This window comes from Gallinula chloropus (assembly GCF_964237585.1).
Source record: "Gallinula chloropus genome assembly, chromosome: 12".
In the NCBI taxonomy this organism is placed as follows: Eukaryota; Metazoa; Chordata; class Aves; order Gruiformes; family Rallidae; genus Gallinula; species Gallinula chloropus.
In genome coordinates, this window is record NC_140097.1 from 20,822,816 (window position 1) to 20,841,844 (window position 19,029).

The 19,029-nt window shown below is 53.0% G+C and overlaps 1 protein-coding gene across 1 annotated transcript in view; it reads left to right on the plus strand.

The window, feature by feature from the left end:
- Positions 1–19,029, plus strand: part of CACNA2D2 (calcium voltage-gated channel auxiliary subunit alpha2delta 2) — a gene marked incomplete at its 3' end in the record, with an annotated part of 212,088 nt that overhangs the window by 56,900 nt on the left and 136,159 nt on the right. Inside the window, exon 2 of the mRNA XM_084269755.1 lies at positions 10,923–11,039. Coding sequence (XP_084125881.1) covers positions 10,923–11,039 — 117 coding nt within the window. The remainder of the gene's footprint in view (positions 1–10,922; positions 11,040–19,029) is intronic.

The window sequence follows — 19,029 nt, forward strand, 5'->3', positions numbered from 1 at the left end:
GGCTGCAACTGTGTGAGCTGATGAGATCCCTTCCAGCCCTTTTCTCCATGATGCTGCAGAGGTTTCTGAACCTTCTAGTGGAGTCTCAGCATTCGGGTGTTGGATCTCAGAAGGCAGCAGACTGCCTTTAGAAGAGACATCCCGGGTGGGATCCGTGGGTGAGCCCTGTCCCTGTGCTGAAAACAAACCCGGGCTGGGTTTCTCGGTGGAGGGTTTGTTGCTGCTGCTGCTCAAGCCTTGGGGTGAGGCTCTAGAGGTGGGACTGAGTTGAAAGCCTCAGCTGATAGGACTGTGCAGAGGGTGACTTCTTTATTAAAATCACAGAATCATAAAATTGTCTTGGTTGGAAGGGAACCTTTAGATCATCAAGTCCAACCACTGCCTTAACCTGGTGTCCACTACTAAAGCATGTCCTGCAGCAGCACATCTAGCCATCTTTTAAATACCTCCATGGACGGAGACTCCACCACTTGGTTCCAGTGCCTAACAACCCTCTCTGTGAAGCAGCTTTTCCTGATACCCAGTCTAAACCTGCCCCAGCATAACTTGATGCCAGGTATGTGGTGTATCAGTTGAAGTCTCAGTTTCTGGACCCTGCTGGCTCAAGGGGCGTGAGCAAGAGAAAGGATGAACCTGGAAGTGCATGGAAGAGAGCTGTCTACAAATCTGTTCTCCTCATCAGGTGGCTTCTGCATGAGCCAGAGGGATGGGGTCTCCTCCAGCCTTGCTTCCACTGAGGTTGGGCATGTACAGAAATGGTGGCAGGGTCTGAGAGGAGGGAGAGAAGCTCACAAACAGGAATCCCTGAAGGTCAGGGAAAGCCCCATAACCCCCATCACTAGCTAAGGGAAGAGAATGGTCACGTTGCTCTTTCTAAAAGTTGGGTTTCTTTAAAAGAGATCCTTACTCTGCATAAAGCAGTAGGGGTAACTGTTGACAGTGCTGACTTCTGCTGGCCTAGATTTCAATCTCTCTAGCTCTAATAAGAGATTTAGTTTAATTCCATGTCACTGGAGTTATCTCAAATTTGCATCGCTGCAGCCAAGAGCTGAATTTGGCCAGCGGTAGCCAGCCATGGGAATAAAAGGGAGCACCAGGGGATTGATACTCCTCTTCTTGTGGAGTTAGAAGGAAAGCCTGAAAAATGAGTCTGGGATCTCTGGCAGTAGAGGCTGCACAGCCTTTGTCTGCAACCCTCCCTACAAGCAGCAGCAGCAGCTTTTATAGCCCAGGAGATAAAGCTGGTTTGGAAAAGAGGGCTGGTTATTTAATGTCAGGGCTCTAAGGGTGTCACGTGGCTCAAACCAGAGCGAGGGGGCCGTGCACCACGGGGTACCAGGCAGGGGACGGGGAGCAGCCTTCGCCCGGCGGCCGCGGAGCTTTGGCGGGCGAGGCCGGGTGAAGTGCTGCCCGTCCGCAGTCACGGGCTCGTCCTCGTCCTCCTTCCTCAGTGCCAGGGACACTGAGCCCAGGGAGACCCTGTTTTGGGTCTGTATCACCCTCTGTGATTTTCGGTGTCCTAAATGTGTAGCCTGGGAAAAGAAGCAGCACGATAAAGGGCAGTAAAGTGTCAAATCATCTGGCAGCTGCGAGAAAGGCAGAACTGCAGCCACGTGGACTCTGGGGTCATCTAAGAAGCAGAGAAATTTCTTGCTGGATCTTTCCATAACCATCTTTGTCTTCTTCTCCCATTCATCTCATTCACGTGCTGTCTGAAGCCATCAGTCCCAGCATGAGCCCCCCTGGGCTTCCCATTCTCTTCGTGTTCTCTTCCTACCCCTCCTTTGATGTCCCCTCCTGAGCCCCGGGCCTGTCCTGGTGGGTCCAGCATGGTGTCTCTGCAGAGTTTGGGCCACTCCCAAAGAGCACTGTAACCTCTTTCAGTTAAACAGACAATCTGTTCCAAAATCCATTTTAATCCTTGCTTGTAGGTAAACCAGTGGGAAATTGAGTTCTGCTGAACTGATATAAATCAGGCATGTATGTCTGGAAGAGCTTCACGTGGAAGGGTTTGCACCACTGTAGCAAGGCAGCTTTTGATCTGACCTGTCCCTTGCTTCCATACAACCTAATTCCATCCTCTTAGGGACAGTAGGGTAAACCTGGTATGATCCACAGTGCCAAGGCACTGACTCTTAGAGTATTGGACTTGTCCATCATTATCTGGTCAACGTCCCTCCTCAGGTATTCTGGGTACCATTTTAATGGTGCTGATCTGACATACAGCTGTTGTCTGTGGGTGTGACTTAAACTGGCTAAACTCTTCTGCATGTATCGTGAAGGGAAGCAGTTGAGGTACTTGTAAAAACTACCATGTTCTCCTTCCTGAAGGTTTTGTTACATCCCATATAACCAAGAGAGCAGTCAAGGATCAGACTGGGTTTTTTTCTTCTGCCTGTTTTACTGCACAAGTGAATCTTTTCTGAGGAGATGTGACCTCTGAATGCATTTGGGTGTTTGTCCGATATGTGGGTGTGCAGAGGAGTTCCTGGGAAGACCTCCCACCCTAGCTGAGACCTTCTGTTTCCACCTCAGCAGTGGTTTATTCTTGTAGAAACTAACCTGAACAGAAGGGACCAAGTCAGAAGTTGTGTGGCACTGCATTACCTTGCAGAAGATTCATTCTCTGCAGGTGCCCAGGCAGGTCTGTTGCTGTGAGAACCCGAGGGTTTGGGTTGCTAAAGACTAAAAGCAGCTTTCCAGGCCAGGAGAGGTTTTCTATAATCCAGGCTAACTGTGCATAGCCCTTTATCCCTGTCTAGTTGCTAAATTATGCATGGCAGTCTCAGGTCTGCTTCGGGGCTGGCAGGCCTGATGTCTCAGCCGTAGAGGCTCGTGATCCTGGGTTGAACGAGCCAAAGTCCAGCTGGTGCTGCAGGGGATAGAAGATGTGGGTACCGATGCCGCACAGGGCGAGATGGGCTTCGCCAGACCTGCTGGCACCTCTCCATCCCCAGAAGAGCAGGCTGCCTTCCTTCTCCCTCCCCACCTCCTCTGCAGTAGGGCTGCTTTTTAGCAGGCTCTTCAGCGAAGGAAGGAGACCTCAGTTCTATGGTTTGTTTGCCTCAATTAGAGCTGACCAACCCCGAGGGGCAGCTAAACCGCGCGTTTCCCTGTCCTGCTGCTGCGGGAGAGCTGTGAAGAGCTGCTGGGAGAGTGCTTGCTTTTTATTAGGTGGGTGGAAGGAAGCAGCGCAGCAGGGAGACGGCACAGCACGAGGAGAGGGGAGATGGGGTTAGCAAATGTCAAGCTGTTTGCCTCCTGCGCGCGCTCGAGCACGTCCGCGGGCTGTGGGAGCCGTGGCTCTTGCGGAGGACACGGCAGGGGCTGCGGCAAGGGGCGAGTCAGGCTCTGTGGGAACACACCTTGGGGCAGCATGGCAGGTGCCCGGGCTGGGCGCTGTGCTCACAGTGCCCTGTCCTCAGAGCTGGTGGCATCCAAGGTACCAGCTGTGGGAGCTGACATGGGGTAGATTTGCAGAGCTCTCGCTGGGCTGCAGCACCAGGGCTCACGTGCCACCGCTTCCCTTTGCCTTCCCCTCTCCCTGGCTCCTCAACAGGGAGAACCGAGGTGTAGGACCTCCCTTGCTGATGGCCACTTCACCTAAGGCCATCCACACCCCCCTTGTCCCTGTGGGAGCGGGATCCACTCCGTGCAGCGTGGTACAGGCAGCACCGGCTGCCCTGGCGGGCTGTCAGCGGGGCCGCTATCACTCTCCTCGCTGCCTGCTTGATTATCCCTGACGCCGCGCCGAGCCTGACATCCTCCTAATGTAACACAGACACCACCAAGATTCCATCATTGCAAGAGCTATAAGCACCAGACGATGAAATTTAACAACAGTAGGTGCAGCCAGGACAAGGGGTGAGATGAAAATCATGCTGCTTCCACTCTCTGCCCGTGGCCCTGGGCAGTCTCCATCTTCCAGTGGAGCCTCTGGGGTTTCACACTCCTTTTCCTCCCTGCTACCCAGCCACGGTGCTCCTTGCCCAGTGTGACTGTCTCATGCTCCTGCCAGTCTGGTATGTGACTGGGTGATTCTTCAGGAAAGTTGGAGAGGGACAGGTCACCAAGGAGGGCAGGGACAGGACAAGGGGTAATGGCCTCAAGCTGGAAGCGGGCAGGGTTAGCTTAGACCTTAGGAATGAATTCTTCTCTCTGAGGGTGGGGAGGCCCTGGCACAGGGTGCCCAGAGAGGCTGTGGAATCCCCATCCCTGGCAGTGTTTTAGGCCAGGTTGGGCAAGCTTTGGGAAACCTGATCTAGTGAAGGGCATCCCTGCCCATGGCAGAGGGATTGGAACTAGATGGGCTTTGAGTTCCCTTCCAGCCCAAAGAATTCTGTGATACTATGATTCTCTAGGCTCCCTCTTGGTCAGAGGGGTCTGAGGCGCTGCTTCCCCCAGCTCAGGGATACCCTGAGCCCTGGGGGGATGGTAGCTGAGACGAGACTCAAAATGGGCCAGATGGCTGCTTGTGTGATGGAGACCAACAGGCCCCAAAATTCCAGGTTGCCTGAACAACCTTGAAGGGCAGGTGTCCTGCCACAGGACTTGTTCCAGTTTCCTTTGCAGAGACCATACCTGGGTCACTGCACGGAGCTGATTCATGTCAGGGTTCAGCTTCTTGGTTGTTGCTGTTGTTAAGTGGGGTGGAAGGGTGGGTCTTGGCATGGCAGTGCTGCTGCTGCTCTTCTGACAGCTTGGTTTTGGGGGGGCTGCTTCTTGGCTGGTGTGAAATGGAACTGAGGCAGAGGGAAGGAGAGGGGCCCTGTTTTGGCTCACACCTGTACCTCACCATCCCAACTCCCCCATCAATGTCCTTGCTCTTGTCCTGGTCAAGGAAGCTGGAAACTGGCCCAGCTGCTGCACAGGGGAGGGCAGTGACTGTGGGGAAAAAGCAAGGCTGGGGCTGAGGAGACAACTTTTACTTTCTAGTGGTGCCCAAAGCCACATGTGCTCCTGGTGTTATACAGGGAGCTCCCCTGGAGTCTGTTGTTACAGAGTCCCAGAAGGTAGGGCTTGAGAGGGACCGCTGGAGACCATCCAGTCCTACCCCTACTAGAGCAGGATCCCCCTGAGCAGGTTGCACAGCATCACATCCAGGTGGGGTTTGAATGTCTCCAGAGAAGGAGACTCCCCAGGCTCTCTGAGCAGCCTGTCCCAGTGCTCAGATACCCTCAGAGTGAAGGGTTTTTCCTCATACTGAGATGGACCTTCCCATGTACTGGTTTGTGCCCGTTGCCCCTTGTCCTGTCACTGGGCACCACTGAGGACTTTGACCCTGTCCTCCTGACACCCACCCTTTAGATACTTGTAAGAACTGATCAGATCCCCTCTCAGTCCTCTCTTCTCCAGGCCAAACAGCCACAGCCCTCTCAGCCTTTCCTCACACGAGAGGTTCTCCAGGCCCCTCGTTATCTTGTAGCTCTTAGCTGGACTCTCTCCAGTAGTTCCCCATCTGTCTTGAACTGGGGAGCCCAGCATGGGCCATGGCCCTCCAGCTGTGGCCTCACCAGAACAGAGCAGCAGGAGAGAGTTACTTCCCTTCATGTTTTATCATCAGCTACCTTGACCCATGGGAAGGTGCAGTGCTTTCTGCACTCATGGGAGGTTTGCTGCTGCCTTTCCTGTTCCTCCACGGGCTGCCTGTTCCATGGGATGCGCTCATGGGGAATGGCAAATGCTTCCTCTGAACCCTGACAGCTCCCTGGATCTCGAGGCCCAGAGGGAAATAGCTGCAGCGCTGGGAATTGTTTGCTGTCTGTTAGGAGCACAGTGAACAAGGGAACCCAGAGAATGGGTGTTCTGAAGGGGTGTCAGGCCTCCCTCTTGGGTCAGACGTGCTGCACACGTGTGCTGCAGCGGCTGCGTTACCGGCTCTGCGCGTGGAGTAGAAGGGCCCGGAGCCACCTCGCAGAGATGACTGCCCAGGCAGGCTCAGGGTCCAAGGCTGCTGGTGCCCATCTCCAGTGCTGGGTCAGCAGCCACAGGCTGGGGGATGAGCTGCTGGAGCTCTGTGGAGAAGGACCTGGAGGTCCTGGTGGGTGACAGGGTGGCCATGAGCCAGCAGTGTGCCCTGGGGGCTGAGAGACACAATGGGATCCTGAGGGCATCAGGAGGAGTGTGGCCAGCAGGTCACAGGAGGGGATCCTCCCCCTCTGCTCTGCCCTGGTCAGGCCCCACCTGGAGTGTTGTGTCCAGTTCTGGGCTCCCTGGGATAAAAAAACCCAGGGATCTCCTGGAGAGAGTCCAGAGGAGGCTACAGAGATGATGAAGGGCCTGGAGCATCTCCCCTGTGAGGAAAGGCTGAGTGAGCTGGGGCTGTTCAGCCTGGAGAGAAGAAGACTAAGGGGGGACCTTAGGAATGTTTGTCAGTATCTGAAGTGTGGGATGCAGGGGGAATGGGCAGCCCCTTTTCAGTGTCTGTGGGGACAGGACAAGGGGCAATGGCTGCAAGTTGGAGCAGAGGAAGTTCCACAGCAAGATGGGGAAGAACTTTTCCCCAGTGAGGGTGAGGGAGCCCTGGGACAGGCTGCCCAGGGGGTGTGGAGTCTCCATCTCTGGAGAGATTCCAGCCCCGTCTGGACGCCGCCCTGTGCAATATGAGCTGGGGAGCTGCTTTGGCAGGGGGTTGGACCCCATGGGCTCTCCAGGTCCCTTCCAGCCCCTGTCATTCTGTGTGATTCTGTTGCCCCCCACTCGCCCTGCCTGTTGGGGAGGACATGCAGATGGTGATGGGATGGGTCATGTTTGTGAATGGCTTTCAGAATGAACCCCCATCTACCAAGGGGGTGCAACCTGCAACCCCCCTTCTCCCCAGGGGTGCTGGCACAGTGGGTGTGAGTGTCCTGCGGGGCATCAGTAGCAGCAGTTTCTTGACTTTGAGGACACCAATGTTACAGATTCCAAACCCAGGTCCTAGAGAACCTGATCATGGGAGGATTTCAGTGAGAATGGCTTTCTGACCTGGACAAAACTGAGGGCTCTTGCTATTGCTGAGGAATGTTTGGTGAGCCTGTGGCCAGGAATCCTCCCTTCGATTTGGCTCAAGGAAGAACCCAATACGGGAAATGTCACCTTAGAGAAGTGAAACCTGGCCATGTCCTGAACAACCCAAAGCAAAACGCTGTGAGGGAGCTCAGGAGGCTCTGAATTGCCTGGAGCACTACGGTTCGTTCCCCTGCCTGTCTGGTACGCTCTTGTGCTCGTATGGTGACTGTTAATTGATGCTGGATTGTTCTAATTAACGCCGATGAACTGTTCAGCCAAGAAGACTGCAGAGCTCTGCAGCTGCAGAGAGGCTGGAGGAACATCTCCTGCCTTCTTTTTGGGTTTTTTCCTCCCCTGTGGACGGGCACTGTTTCTGCCCTTAACCAATAGGAGCCAATTTTCTGTTTCATAATAGGAAAATACTAATGTCAGGACGCCCTCCTTACCCAAAGCTTTCTCCTTGAAGATTGCTCCTCTTTGCTTTCCTAATTGCTGCTGCTCAGCTGGAGGTAGTGAGCGCCTTCCAAACACATTATTTTGTTATGCTGTTACTTACCAAAGGGGAAAAAACGAAAAGAGCATGAGAGAATATTGCTTTGTGTCGAGCTTGCCTTGCTTTGACCCTTGCTGTGCTGATGTGGGGTGGAGTTTTTTTTCCTAGCACAGGATCACAAGGTTGGAAAAGACCTTTAAAGATCATCCAGTCCAACCATTCCCATCCTAAGATAAACCATATCCCTGAGCACCTCATCTACACACCCAGGGAAGGTGACTCAGCCCCTCCCTCGGCAGCCTGTGCCACAGCCCCACAACTCTGCCAGGGAAGAACTTTTCCCTCCCATCTCCTCTGACCCTGCCCTGGGGCAGCTTGAGCCCATTGCCCCTTGTCCCATCTCCTGTCCCCTGGCTGAAGAGACCATCGCCCACCTCTCTGCACCCTCCTGGCAGGGCAGGGGAGGTGGGGAGAAGGTCTCCCCTCAGCCTTCTCTTCTCCAGGCTGAACACCCCCAGCTCCCTCAGCTGCTCCTCAGAGGATTTGCCCTCCAGCCCCTTCCCCAGCCTGGTTGCCCTTCTCTGGACTTGCTCCAGGACCTCCATGTCCTTCTTATGGTGAGGAGCCCAGAACTGGACCCAGCACTCGAGGTGCAGCCTCACCAATGCCCAGTACAGGGGCACAATCCCCTCCCCAGACCTACTGGCCACACTATTGTTGATACAAGCCAGGATGCCATTGGCCTTCCTGGATCTTTTTGTGTCAGCAATATGTGCTTTTGTGTCCAAAGCTTGCGGTGTGACAGAGCTGTGTGTGAAGAACACCTGGAAATCCTTTCTGCCTCTAAAATGTGGTCTCTTGCTAAAGCATCCTATTTGGAGTCCCTGTGCTCACATAACAATCACCTATAAAGCCAGGAGTTGCTGGGTTGATGTGAAGAATGGGTGGTTTGGGGACCAGAATGATTTGAGTGAAACCCTTGGAATCAGGTTGGTTGAAAACTTAATGCTTGGAGTTACCCTTCCTTGAAGAGTGTCAGGTCTGGAGCCTATGAAAGCAGAGCTGGAGCTGTGCTCCATGTGTTCCTGTAGCATGGAGGAGTCAGGCAAGGATCACAGATCCAGTTTGTCTTGCTGCAGCTCTGCTCTTGGCTCACAGGCTGTGCTCTTGCAGGTCACTAACCAGGTAAATCCTTAGAAAGGTTGTTTTTTCTCCAGAAACTTCAGAAATGAGGAGGTCTGAGCCTTTTGTGTGCCACCCACTGCCAGAGGCAGGGTGGGTCACCATGCTGCCAGCTGGGGCAGGTTACTGCATCCCTTGGGGCCCAGTTGCCTGGGCTAGAGCTACGATGGAGTAATGGTGTGTGTGGACATGTGGCTGTCAGGAGAGGCAGGTGGGCTGCCAGGAATTTCCCAGTTGGCATGAAAGAAAGGAGGGGCTCAGGCAGAGTTGGGACCCCAGCAAGAGCTGCAGAAAGCAGAGTCAAAGCCTGAAGATTAACCCCGTGGGTCTGGAGGGACCGTGTGAAGCCAGAAGAGCTGACTTTTGCTTACTCTCTGATTGTACTCCTGTGGGTTCAACCTCAGAAACCACTTGGTGTAACCACAAAAGGAGAAGAGGCTGTGTGTGTGTGTGTGTGTCTGTGTGTGTGAGTGTGTGTGTGCCTCAGCTCAGGCTCTTGAATTCCTCCCCAGCTGCCTTTCAGCAAATGGTGTTGCTTCCTGCTCCAGCTCATTAACATCTGGAAATGAAAAAGGGTGGAGTAAGTAGTTCCCCAACTTGTATCAGGAGGGTCTCATCCTGTTCTTGAGTTGTGTGATGTGCTGCTGTCTGGATCCTGCCTTGCCTGTACCTCTAGTTCTGCTGGCACCACCAAGAGAAGCGGATGTGGTGGTGTCAGCCTGCTGTGTCTCTCTGGCAAAGCCTCTCCTTAGTCCTGTCCTTGTGCTGCTGGTATGGGGCAAGGTGTGAGGGGTTCTGTGGTAGGTGTTTCTCTCATGGGAGCAGGAGGTTTGCTCTTCATGCTTGGGTGCTGCTCTGGAACCCGGGGCAGGGGCAGGCAGATGCTCTGTGAGAAATGCTTTCTGCACAACCTGGTCTCTTCCTTTGCTGTAGCAATCAGGTCTGCAAACAAACTGGCAGTTGCAGGCAGAGTGTTTCACCTCTGATGGAGCTCCAGCAAAAAAGGGGGGTTTTCCCCTGGGAAGCACTGGTTCAGCTCCTGAGGATCAGGAGAGCTCGGGTAGGTGCCAGACACGTTCAGCATGGAAATCGCCGTTAAGAGTGGAATCCGCTTCCTCCTTGGGGATGTCCAGCTTTGCTGGGAGGGATTTCTGCTGCCAGATGTCTTCATGTCTGGAATTGCAGGTGTTTGCGTGTAGCCTGAAGATTCAGAGAGCAGCAGACCCCTGTTTCTGGGCACTTTTCCTCCTGTATCTTACTTAAGAAAAGGTCAGACATGAGGATCGTGCACCTGAATCTGCAGCCAGGCCGAGTTAGCAAGTCAGGAAAGGGTCTGGGGAGGTGACTGAGGGGTTGGTGGTTGCAAAGTATTGTGGTGGGATTGAGCCTTTCTTGTTGGTGTGGTGCTGATGCTAACAGCACTTCCCTTGGGTCAGGCATTGTCCTCTGTGGTTGTGTGAGGTGGTTTGGAAGGGCAGGCCTGTGGGTCACAGCTGCACACTCTGGGTGCTGATGTTCAAAGCCAGGTAATAGTATCTGTCCTTTGGGATCACCCCCATGTAGATCAGTGCCTCTCTGCACCACAGCCTGGCCAAGTTTGGGACTGGCTGTAGAGGTCCTGATTTCCCAAGAGTGCCACTTTGCTGTGGCTTGCTTGGAGACAAGGTTTTATTCTAGTTCATGTGATCCCCTTGCTCACATCCCTGGTACCCACTGCTGCCCATGCCTGGGACTGCCCTGCCTGCCCCTGTGCTGCCAGGCTCTGCCCCTGTGAACCCTGCAGGCAGCATGCTAGGGACAGGCAGGCACTTGGTCTGGCACTTGCAAAGTGTGGCGAGTGTCTCTGGGGAGGGGAGGTGGTCTTTGTGGGCTTCAGGGGTGCATTTGGGTGAGGGAGGGCAAGGAGGAAGTGTAGTAGCTCTGCCTGTGCAGCTGGTTTGGCTCTGCAGATGTGGGGGGGATGCGGGCAGCGTGGTGGGCGGCTCAGCTTCTGAGCAAGAGGGAGGATGCTCACAGCCTGCCCGCAGGAAGGGAGGCAGGTGTGGAGTCAATGGTGGGGGCAGCAGGTCGAGTGCATTTATTTGTGTGTGGCTGCAAAGCCTTTCTTCCCTCCTTCCTCTCCTTTCCAGAGCTGACAGTGTTACCTGAGCCACGCTGCTCAAATGCTTCTGTGTTAGGGGGTCAGCCTTTCCTCGGGAAGGCGGCTGTATTTCTCCCTAATATTGACTGCCTGTCTTTCTCCTGGTTCCCTTCTCAGATCTACAATGAGAATAGAAACCTGTTTGAAGTCAAGGAGAACGTGCCCAGGAAGTTGGTGGAGAAGGTCGCGGGGGACATCGAGAGCCTCTTGGCTAAGAAAGTCCGTGCTTTAAAGGTAAGGTGATGGGCCTTTGTGCTGCTCCTTTGTCTGCTCTGTTTGGGTTAAAGAAGAGGGTTGATGCTGGTGTAGCATTCTGATCTCAGCTTCAAAGGGCTTTCTGTGGCTGACGTTGCACAGGTTCATGTGGAGTGTGTCCACGGTGTGAGGCGAGAACGTGTCGTGTGAGGATCTACTACAGGCATCTTCTTGTTTGTATCTCCTCCTCCTGTCATGTCAACCCCTGAAGGTGCTGCCACAAGAACACAAGTGACAGCAAAATTGGATGCAGTCATTTAAGTGGGGGTGTGGCGAGCGGGAGCAGCAGCAGCATCCCTGCAGGAACTCATGGAAGTGTTTCAGACAAGCAGGGCTTTTCCTGTTCGGGAGAGGATGCACCAGGGTGTTCATGCTGGTGCCTGGCCCTTGAATCCTGCGTGTGTGAGTTGCCCTTGTGGGTGTCACCGCACGTTTCCAAGCTGCATTTCTAGTTAGAAGCTCTCCTTTTAAAATGTAATTGATTTTATCTGTAGTGGGGTGAGGTAGCCAGCTTGTGGTGCTGGCTCAGTAAAACCTGGCAGTGGCTGTAACGGGGCAGCAGTGGGGCTGTGCTCTGCTACAGCCTTCTGTGCTGCCAGGGTGGAGGGAAGTCATTGGCTTCCTGAAGAGATGGAGGTGCCCTCTCCGCTGCAGAAGGGGTGTGGGAGCCCTGTAAGAGTTTCCCTCCCCAGAGCTGTAGTATCCTCTCAGATACTTTTCCCCAGTGAGGGTGAGGGAGCCCTGGGACAGGCTGCCCAGGGGGTGTGGAGTCTCCATCTCTGGAGAGATTCCAGCCCTGTCTGGACGCCGCCCTGTGCAATATGAGCTGGGGAGCTGCTTTGGCAGGGGGTTGGACCCCATGGGCTCTGGGGGTCCCATCCAACCCCTGTGATTCTGTGATCCTGTGATACCTGACTGTAGTAAGCAGGGTGAAGTTGTGCAATGGGCATCTGGCAGTACAGCCAACTGGGCATGCCTTGCAGAAGTGCTTTTGTGGGGCAGTAGACAAGGGGAAGGCTTAGAGCGGGCAGCGTAGCTCTTGTGTTTGCCTAAGGACTATAGCCAAAGAGACTTGGTCATCCTTCAACCTGATCGACAGGAATGGGAGCACAGAAAAAGCTCTCAAGGTGAGAGAAAAGGTGTTGTAATAAGTGAGGTGTAACTTAAGAGTTTGGAAGTGACTTATCTCCATAGTTGGGCAAGAAGTATCTCAGAAGTTATGCAGAAGGAATTGCAAGACACCCATGTAGGCCAAGGAAGTCTCAACACCTCATAAGATCCAAGTATGGCTGAAAGCCAGCTTGACTGATGGGATGGCATGGGGTGGTCCCTAGTGACTGTGGGGATTTGGGTGAAGAAGATTGTTGTGTATTCTGTTCTTGAGTTTGGGAGGTAAAGGTCGAGCCTCCTTGGGACTCACACCAAGTGTTTCAGCTTGAATGGGAGGAGCTGAAGTGGGACTGAACGGGTGGACGTTGCCACTGCTGCAGAAGTGAAGAACAGGCAGAGCTGTGAGCTTCCATCCCTGTGTGTGTACAGTCTGTGTGAGCACCTGTGATCTGTGAAACGTTCCAAGGGTGTGCACCACCCACAGAGGCAGGAGGAAGACGTGGGTGACAGCAGTCAGTCACAAACTTGATGTGAACCTGGGCAACATGTGGCTCCTGTGTGACAGGCAGAGTAACAGTGCTGGGGTACAGGGCAGGACTGTGCTGGGTGATTCCCCTGTTGCTGTGTTTTTTCCTGCCCTTTGCTCTGACTCCCACTGACTCACAGAGAGACTGTGCACCTTCTCACATGAGGCTGGGGAAGGACGGACTGCTGCCTGTGGGACAAATAATCTAGTTCATCTTCCAGTTGGACTTCCTTTTGGTTGGGCTTTTGGGCAGGAGAGGTTGGTGCACTGTTGGGGTATCACCTGGTGCTGGATCTGATGCAGAGGAGTGTCTGGCCACACCAGGTAGATACTGAGCACTTGTGCTGTTTTATTGTAGTGGGAACAGTGATCTGCTGGCCTGAACTGGTCCCTTTCAAGAGGACTCCTCCAGAACGCAGTCGGTGGATGGAGCAGTGTGTTACATCCAGCTTGCCTGTAAATTCTTGGCATCTTGGGTTGGTGCTACTGACAACAAAGTCTGGAAATGAGGAAGTTGATGGGAGGAGGAGAAATTGGATCTTCTGAGTATCTCCCATGTTGTGCTATGCTACTTCGAAGCAGTGGGGCTCCCACAGCTTCTTCCACTCTCCAGCCTGTGTTTTCTTCTGTCTCAACTCTCCCCTTAGTTGAATCATCTCTCCTGGAGTCATTTCCTCCCCTTCTCTCATGACTCACAAGACTGACAATGACTTTTTGAAATATATTTTTCAGTATCTGAGTCAGGTGGGACTTCATGTGTGAGTGAAGGCAGGTGAGGAGGGTGAAATGGATCCTCTCCTTGAAGGATGAGTTGCCACGTCACTCCTGTGCTCACTCTGCTGAAAGATACCCACCCATCTCCTTTGCTGCTGGAGAGAGAGGGGATACTGCCTGTGCTCTGGTGAGGCTTTGTAGGAAAGGGCTTGCTAGCCATTGGGCATGCATGATGGAAGTGTGCTTCAAGAGTGCTGTTCTGGTTAGGTGGTGATTCAGTCCAGCCAGCAAAGCCCCTGCTGTGATTTCACACATGCTTTTCGGAGGAGTGCCAGAGCCAGGGGTGTGTAGCAAAGAGGGTAATTGCTTCCTAAAATAACAGTCATCTACAAGGGGCTGGTTGTTTGGATGCTGTCCCTCCCTTTTTTGTTCCAGACCATCATATCTGATGACAGCCTCATCATGGGACAGAAAAATTCCTAGGATGATCTTTTGCAATCCCCACCTGTTCCAACTGGCACTAGAGAAGAGCATCTACAGCTGGCTCCTGGGGGAACTTTTACCTTGTATCCCACACAGTGGCCTCTATTTACACTGAATTTTATCCCCACTAACTGCCCTGTTCCCCAGCATCCTCCAGTGTCCTTTCTCCATGATGGTTTCATTGCTTTAAGCCTGTCCTCACGTTCTACTTCAGGCTTTGTAGTTCCTGCTGCCTTTTATTCCCAAGCTTTAGCAGGAAGGGAGGTAGAAGAGATGGTCTTCAATGTCAAGAGTACAGTGAATCACCTTTGAAACGGATGTAGAAGATACTTCTTAAGGTGGAGTAACTCCTGGAGGAGATGGCATTAAATGCAGTGTATTGCATTGTGGGGATGTGCCAGGGATCTTGCTACAGGTGAGGTGTAGGGAGACAGTAGTTCCTGGCTGGGTGGAAGCTTAAGGAGCTGCTCTTGTCCATGCTCATGACCTTGTCCTTGTTAGGGCCAAGACAGACATCTTCTTTCACATGTGGAAAGGAATGAGGTGGCAGAGTGACTGCAGTTTCCCACTGTCTTTTCCTTGTGCTGGGAAGTGCAGCTGTCTGGCTCCTGGATCGACATCATCTCGAATTCAACAGGTTGGTTATTTACCAGATAGATGCTTTTGCCACTTTTGTCTTTCTTTCTGAAATTTCCTCTCTCTTCTTAGGTCTCTTGGTGTGTTTGGACCCCTCCTTGTCTTTGTGTGTGCCCAGAGAGATGAGTATGGGCTAGGGTGCCTTTGAGCTTGTTCAGGAGCCTACCTGTAGGAGCTTGCTGCTGGTGGAGCACTGAGTGAGCTGGGGCAAAGCCATGACCTGGGTTGGGCATGGCTGGCTGCTGGCTCTGGATTCCCAGGGGTTTTTTATGTCTTCCCCATTCTTGCCTCCTCCTGGTGCAGTTTCCAGGTCCTGTCCTTCAGGTCTATGGACACCCCACTCTGCTCCTTTTATAACGCTGGGTGAAGTGCAGGATGGTGCCTCTGAGTCCGTCCTTTCCTCTGCAGACTGGGGGGGAAAAGAGCTGTGATTTCCTGGAGGAGGAGGCTGAGAGAGACATTTTACATCCCCACATCTGCTTTAGGCTTGTTTCAGCTTTTTGGGTGGTTCTCATGAAGGCTGCTTTTGGATGCTGCCTGCTTCATCCTTCACATATTTAACCACAGAGAATTTGCTTTGCCTCCTGTGAGCGGCACATCCCACAGTCTGCTGAGTGGGTTATGCCCTGAAGTGATCTATTTATACACTGTGACTGGCCTAAAGGCTGCTGTCTGTGCTGGTGGCCTTCCCCATCTCCAAAGAGAGACCTCTCCATCCATAAAACATGGCACAAATGTCTGCAGGCTCTGGCATTGCCCCCATGGGATGCTGGTGGCCAGGTTGGACAGGTATTTTTCTTCCCAATGAGATGTTTTAATTTTGCATATTGTGCATCACTGGTGGCTTATATTTTGAGTGGACCTCTGCTGTGTGCAGTATCAAGCACGGTGCCTTGAGTAGAAGTGCAGCAAAGTGATATTTCATGTCCCAGAGGATTTAGGATGAGTATTAGGTACATGCTCCTGTGGTTTAGATGCGTGTAAAGGCAGTAGGTTCGGTACGCCTTGGGTGATGACTCTGGTGATGAAAGAACTTACATCACATGCCTGTTATGAATGGAAATGTGTGTGGGGTTGGTTTATTTTGTTCTTGTGGGATTTTTCTGTGGGTTTTTACTGCTTTGTATTTAGCTCCAGTATGGGACGAGCATTTGGGGAAAGGGAAGGGGGTTCAAGAGGCTTCATAGCTCCAGTTCCTTCAGCTGTGGCGTAGGAGCTGACTGTTTTTCACTGGAGACATCAGTGTTTCCCTGTAACAAGAGTAGGAAAACCTGCACTTGGCATTAGACATTTTCCTTTGGTGGAAAAAATGACTACAACAGACAAGACTGAGGATTTGAAAGAATACAGCAGGGACGTCTGGCTGGGATTCCTGGGGCTACAAAGCCTGAGTGAACAGCACTCCAGGAGTTTGTGGCATTTCCATCTTCCTTTGCCTCAGATCCCAAGGGAAGGTGGCTGGAAGAGCTGGGCTTTGGTGCACAGAGAAGATGGTTGATGTGGAGATGCATAAGGCTTGGGCTTTTGTAGTGCCTTAAGCAAATGTCTCAGGTTTTGTCTCTGATTCCTATGCCCTGCTCTACATTTTGGGTTTTCCCAGTTAGTAGCAGGGTTTTTTTTCCCTTGCATATTCCTTCTGATGTGATGGTGCTTTAGGATCCTCTGATGGAAGGTGAGGTGGGAGATTGGAGCATTACCACAGAGTATTTACCAAGCCAGCTTCTCAGAGGAGAGAGCTGGTCAGCGGGGGCATCGTGGGAGGTGGGAGCTTGGGCTGGTTGTGCTTTTAGTCCTGGTTGAATGCTCAGTGCATTACTGTTCATCTGGGACCAGTTCCAAGCTCCATTTACGTCTGGCACAAGCATATATCAAGAGTGCAGAGGGGATTTAATTGGACAGGTTTATCCCTTTAACAATTCTGATAGCCCTGAGATTTCCCTTGCAGGTATGTGGTGAACAGAGTCTTTATCAGCTCTTCTGCTCCCTGATAGGGACAATAAAAGGTTTCACTTGTCTAAAGAGCTGCAAAAATTGGCATGCAACAAGGCATCTCTCAGCCCAGTTCAGAGCATCCCCCCCACTCCCTCCGCTCTCCGTGGCGGAGGCGCTGACCTCTGGCACGGCGTGGGCTGGGAGGGAATCAGCAGTGTAGACACTCCAGTGGCTTTCTCTTCCCTTTTTTGCTCTTGGGGGTGTCTTTGTCCTCTGGTCTTGGTGGCATGTGGTCTTCAGGGCAAGGCAGCGAAGGGCATCAGCATTCAGTAGGAGCAGCCCTGGGGTTGTGCTGGATTTCTCCTCTGCTGCCGCCAGCACAAGGTCCCATCGCTGTCTCTCTTCTCTGCCAAGTTCTTCCAGGCACTTGTTGGCCAAGTTGTTGGTGTGTTTCACTAGAGGGGTCCCAGGACAGGTGAGAGACCCCTCTGAGCTGCAGTGCATTGGGATTGGGGGCAGGGGGGGCAGCTGCATATGTGGCCCTGGTGGGTTTTCCTGCTGTGGTGCAATGGGGCTCTGGATTGTACCTGGTGGGGGACTTTGGGCATGCCAGAAGGCCACCAGTGACCACACCCTGGCCTCCTGGGTCCCAGACCAGTGGGACCCAGCTAAGGGACACGTTGCCTGTCATGCCAAGGCAGCAAAACAGGGGAGAAGGAGGGAATAAACACAGCTCAGCCTGTTTGGTGGGATGTGGGGTCTCGTTGCCCACATCGGTGACAGGCGCTTACCCAGCCATGGACAGGAGCTCTTCCACTTGCAGGGAAAGGACCACAGTCAACCCCAACTTTGCTCTTGCTGAGGTATGAAACATGTAAAGGTATGATCACTGTGCTCTCTTAATTCACAGTGACAAATCCATCCCTCTTCCCGCTTCTTTGCTAATTGCTGGTTGGTGCCTTTTGTTTTTAATTCTATTTTTAATTCACTCCTAATCAAATCCTGGCTGACTGTCCCCGTCTATTTATTTATTTATTTTATTCATTTGTGCCTGTGTGTCTTCTCCTGCCTCATGATTGTTCTTGAGCTGGACCAGCTCCAGTAATCCAATTTGAATCCAATCTCCCAGGTCTGGAATTCTAATTTACAGATTGCAGAGGGGAGCTGAACAATGCCCACACACCAGGATGGGGCTTTATTGTCTAATCTAATCAGGGACAATCAGATGTTTGTAACAAGTCTATCAAAACTGTATTGGGCCCATTCACGGAGCGATGTAACCAGCTTTCTTAATAGGCCTAACGAGATTTAGGGCTTCCTGCACTTCCATGCAGATTATGTTGAGCGTTTCCCTTTCTTCTCCCAGGAACGCTTGGCAGCAGCCCAGCCCAACAGGCTTCACAACTTCCTAAGCTGCTTGGTACACTCAGCCGAGGTTTGTGAGGGCACAAGGGGTCCCACTGCTCCCTCCCCCAGCTCTACCATGTGCTGGAGGGTGTTGCTCCTTGGACAAGCCTGTTTGGGGGCACCCCTTTGTGGGGTACAGGCTCAGTATGGCAAATACATCTGGAGTGAAATGCAACTGCTCTGACCTGTTAAAGTACTGAGGAAGTGCCCATAGCAGGCCCAGCCCTGTGCACGTGCTGTCAGCCTTCAGGCACCCTGGGCTTGCCTGGCTGTTGGCAAAGAACAAGTGAAGAAGCCTTTGTCCTCTCTTGCCCTTGGCTGATCACAGAATCACAGGGGTTGGGAGGGACCCCCAGAGCCCATGGGGTCCAACCCCCTGCCAAAGCAGCTCCCCAGCTCATACTGCACAGGGCAGCGTCCAGACGGGGCTGGAATCTCTCCAGAGATGGAGACTCCACACCCCCTGGGCAGCCTGTCCCAGGGCTCCCTCACCCCCCCTGGGGAAAAGTTCTTCCCCATGTTGCTGTGGAACTTCCTGTGCTCCAACTTGCAGCCATTGCCCCTTGTCCTGTCCCCACAGACACTGAAAAGGGGCTGGCCAATTCCCCCTGCATCCCAGACTTCAGATATTGATAAACATTCATAAGGTCCCCCCTTAGTCTTCTTCTCTCCAGGCTGAACAGCCCCAGCTCACTCAGCCTTTCCTCACAGGGGAGATGCTCCAGGCCCTTCATCATCTCCGTAGCCTCCTCTGGACTCTCTCCAGGAGATCCCTGTCTTTGTTATCCCAGGGAGCCCAGAACTGGACACAACACTCCAGGTGGAGCCCGACCAGGGCAGGGCAGAGGGGGAGGATCCCCTCCTGTGACCTGCTGGCCACACTCCTCTTGATGCCCCCAGGATCCCATTGTCTCTCTCAGCCCCCAGGGCACACTGCTGGCTCATGGCCACCCTGTCATCTACCAGGACCCCCAGGTCCTTCTCCACAGAGCTCCTCTCCAGCAGGTCACCCCCAGCCTGTACTGATTCCAGCAGTTATTCCTTCCCAGGTGCCAGACTCTCCACTTGCTTTTGTTAAACCTCATTTGAAGGCTGTTGTTTCTGGTGTGCACTGTAAGAACTTTGTGTGGTTAGAAATGATGCTCTGAAAAGCCAAAATCA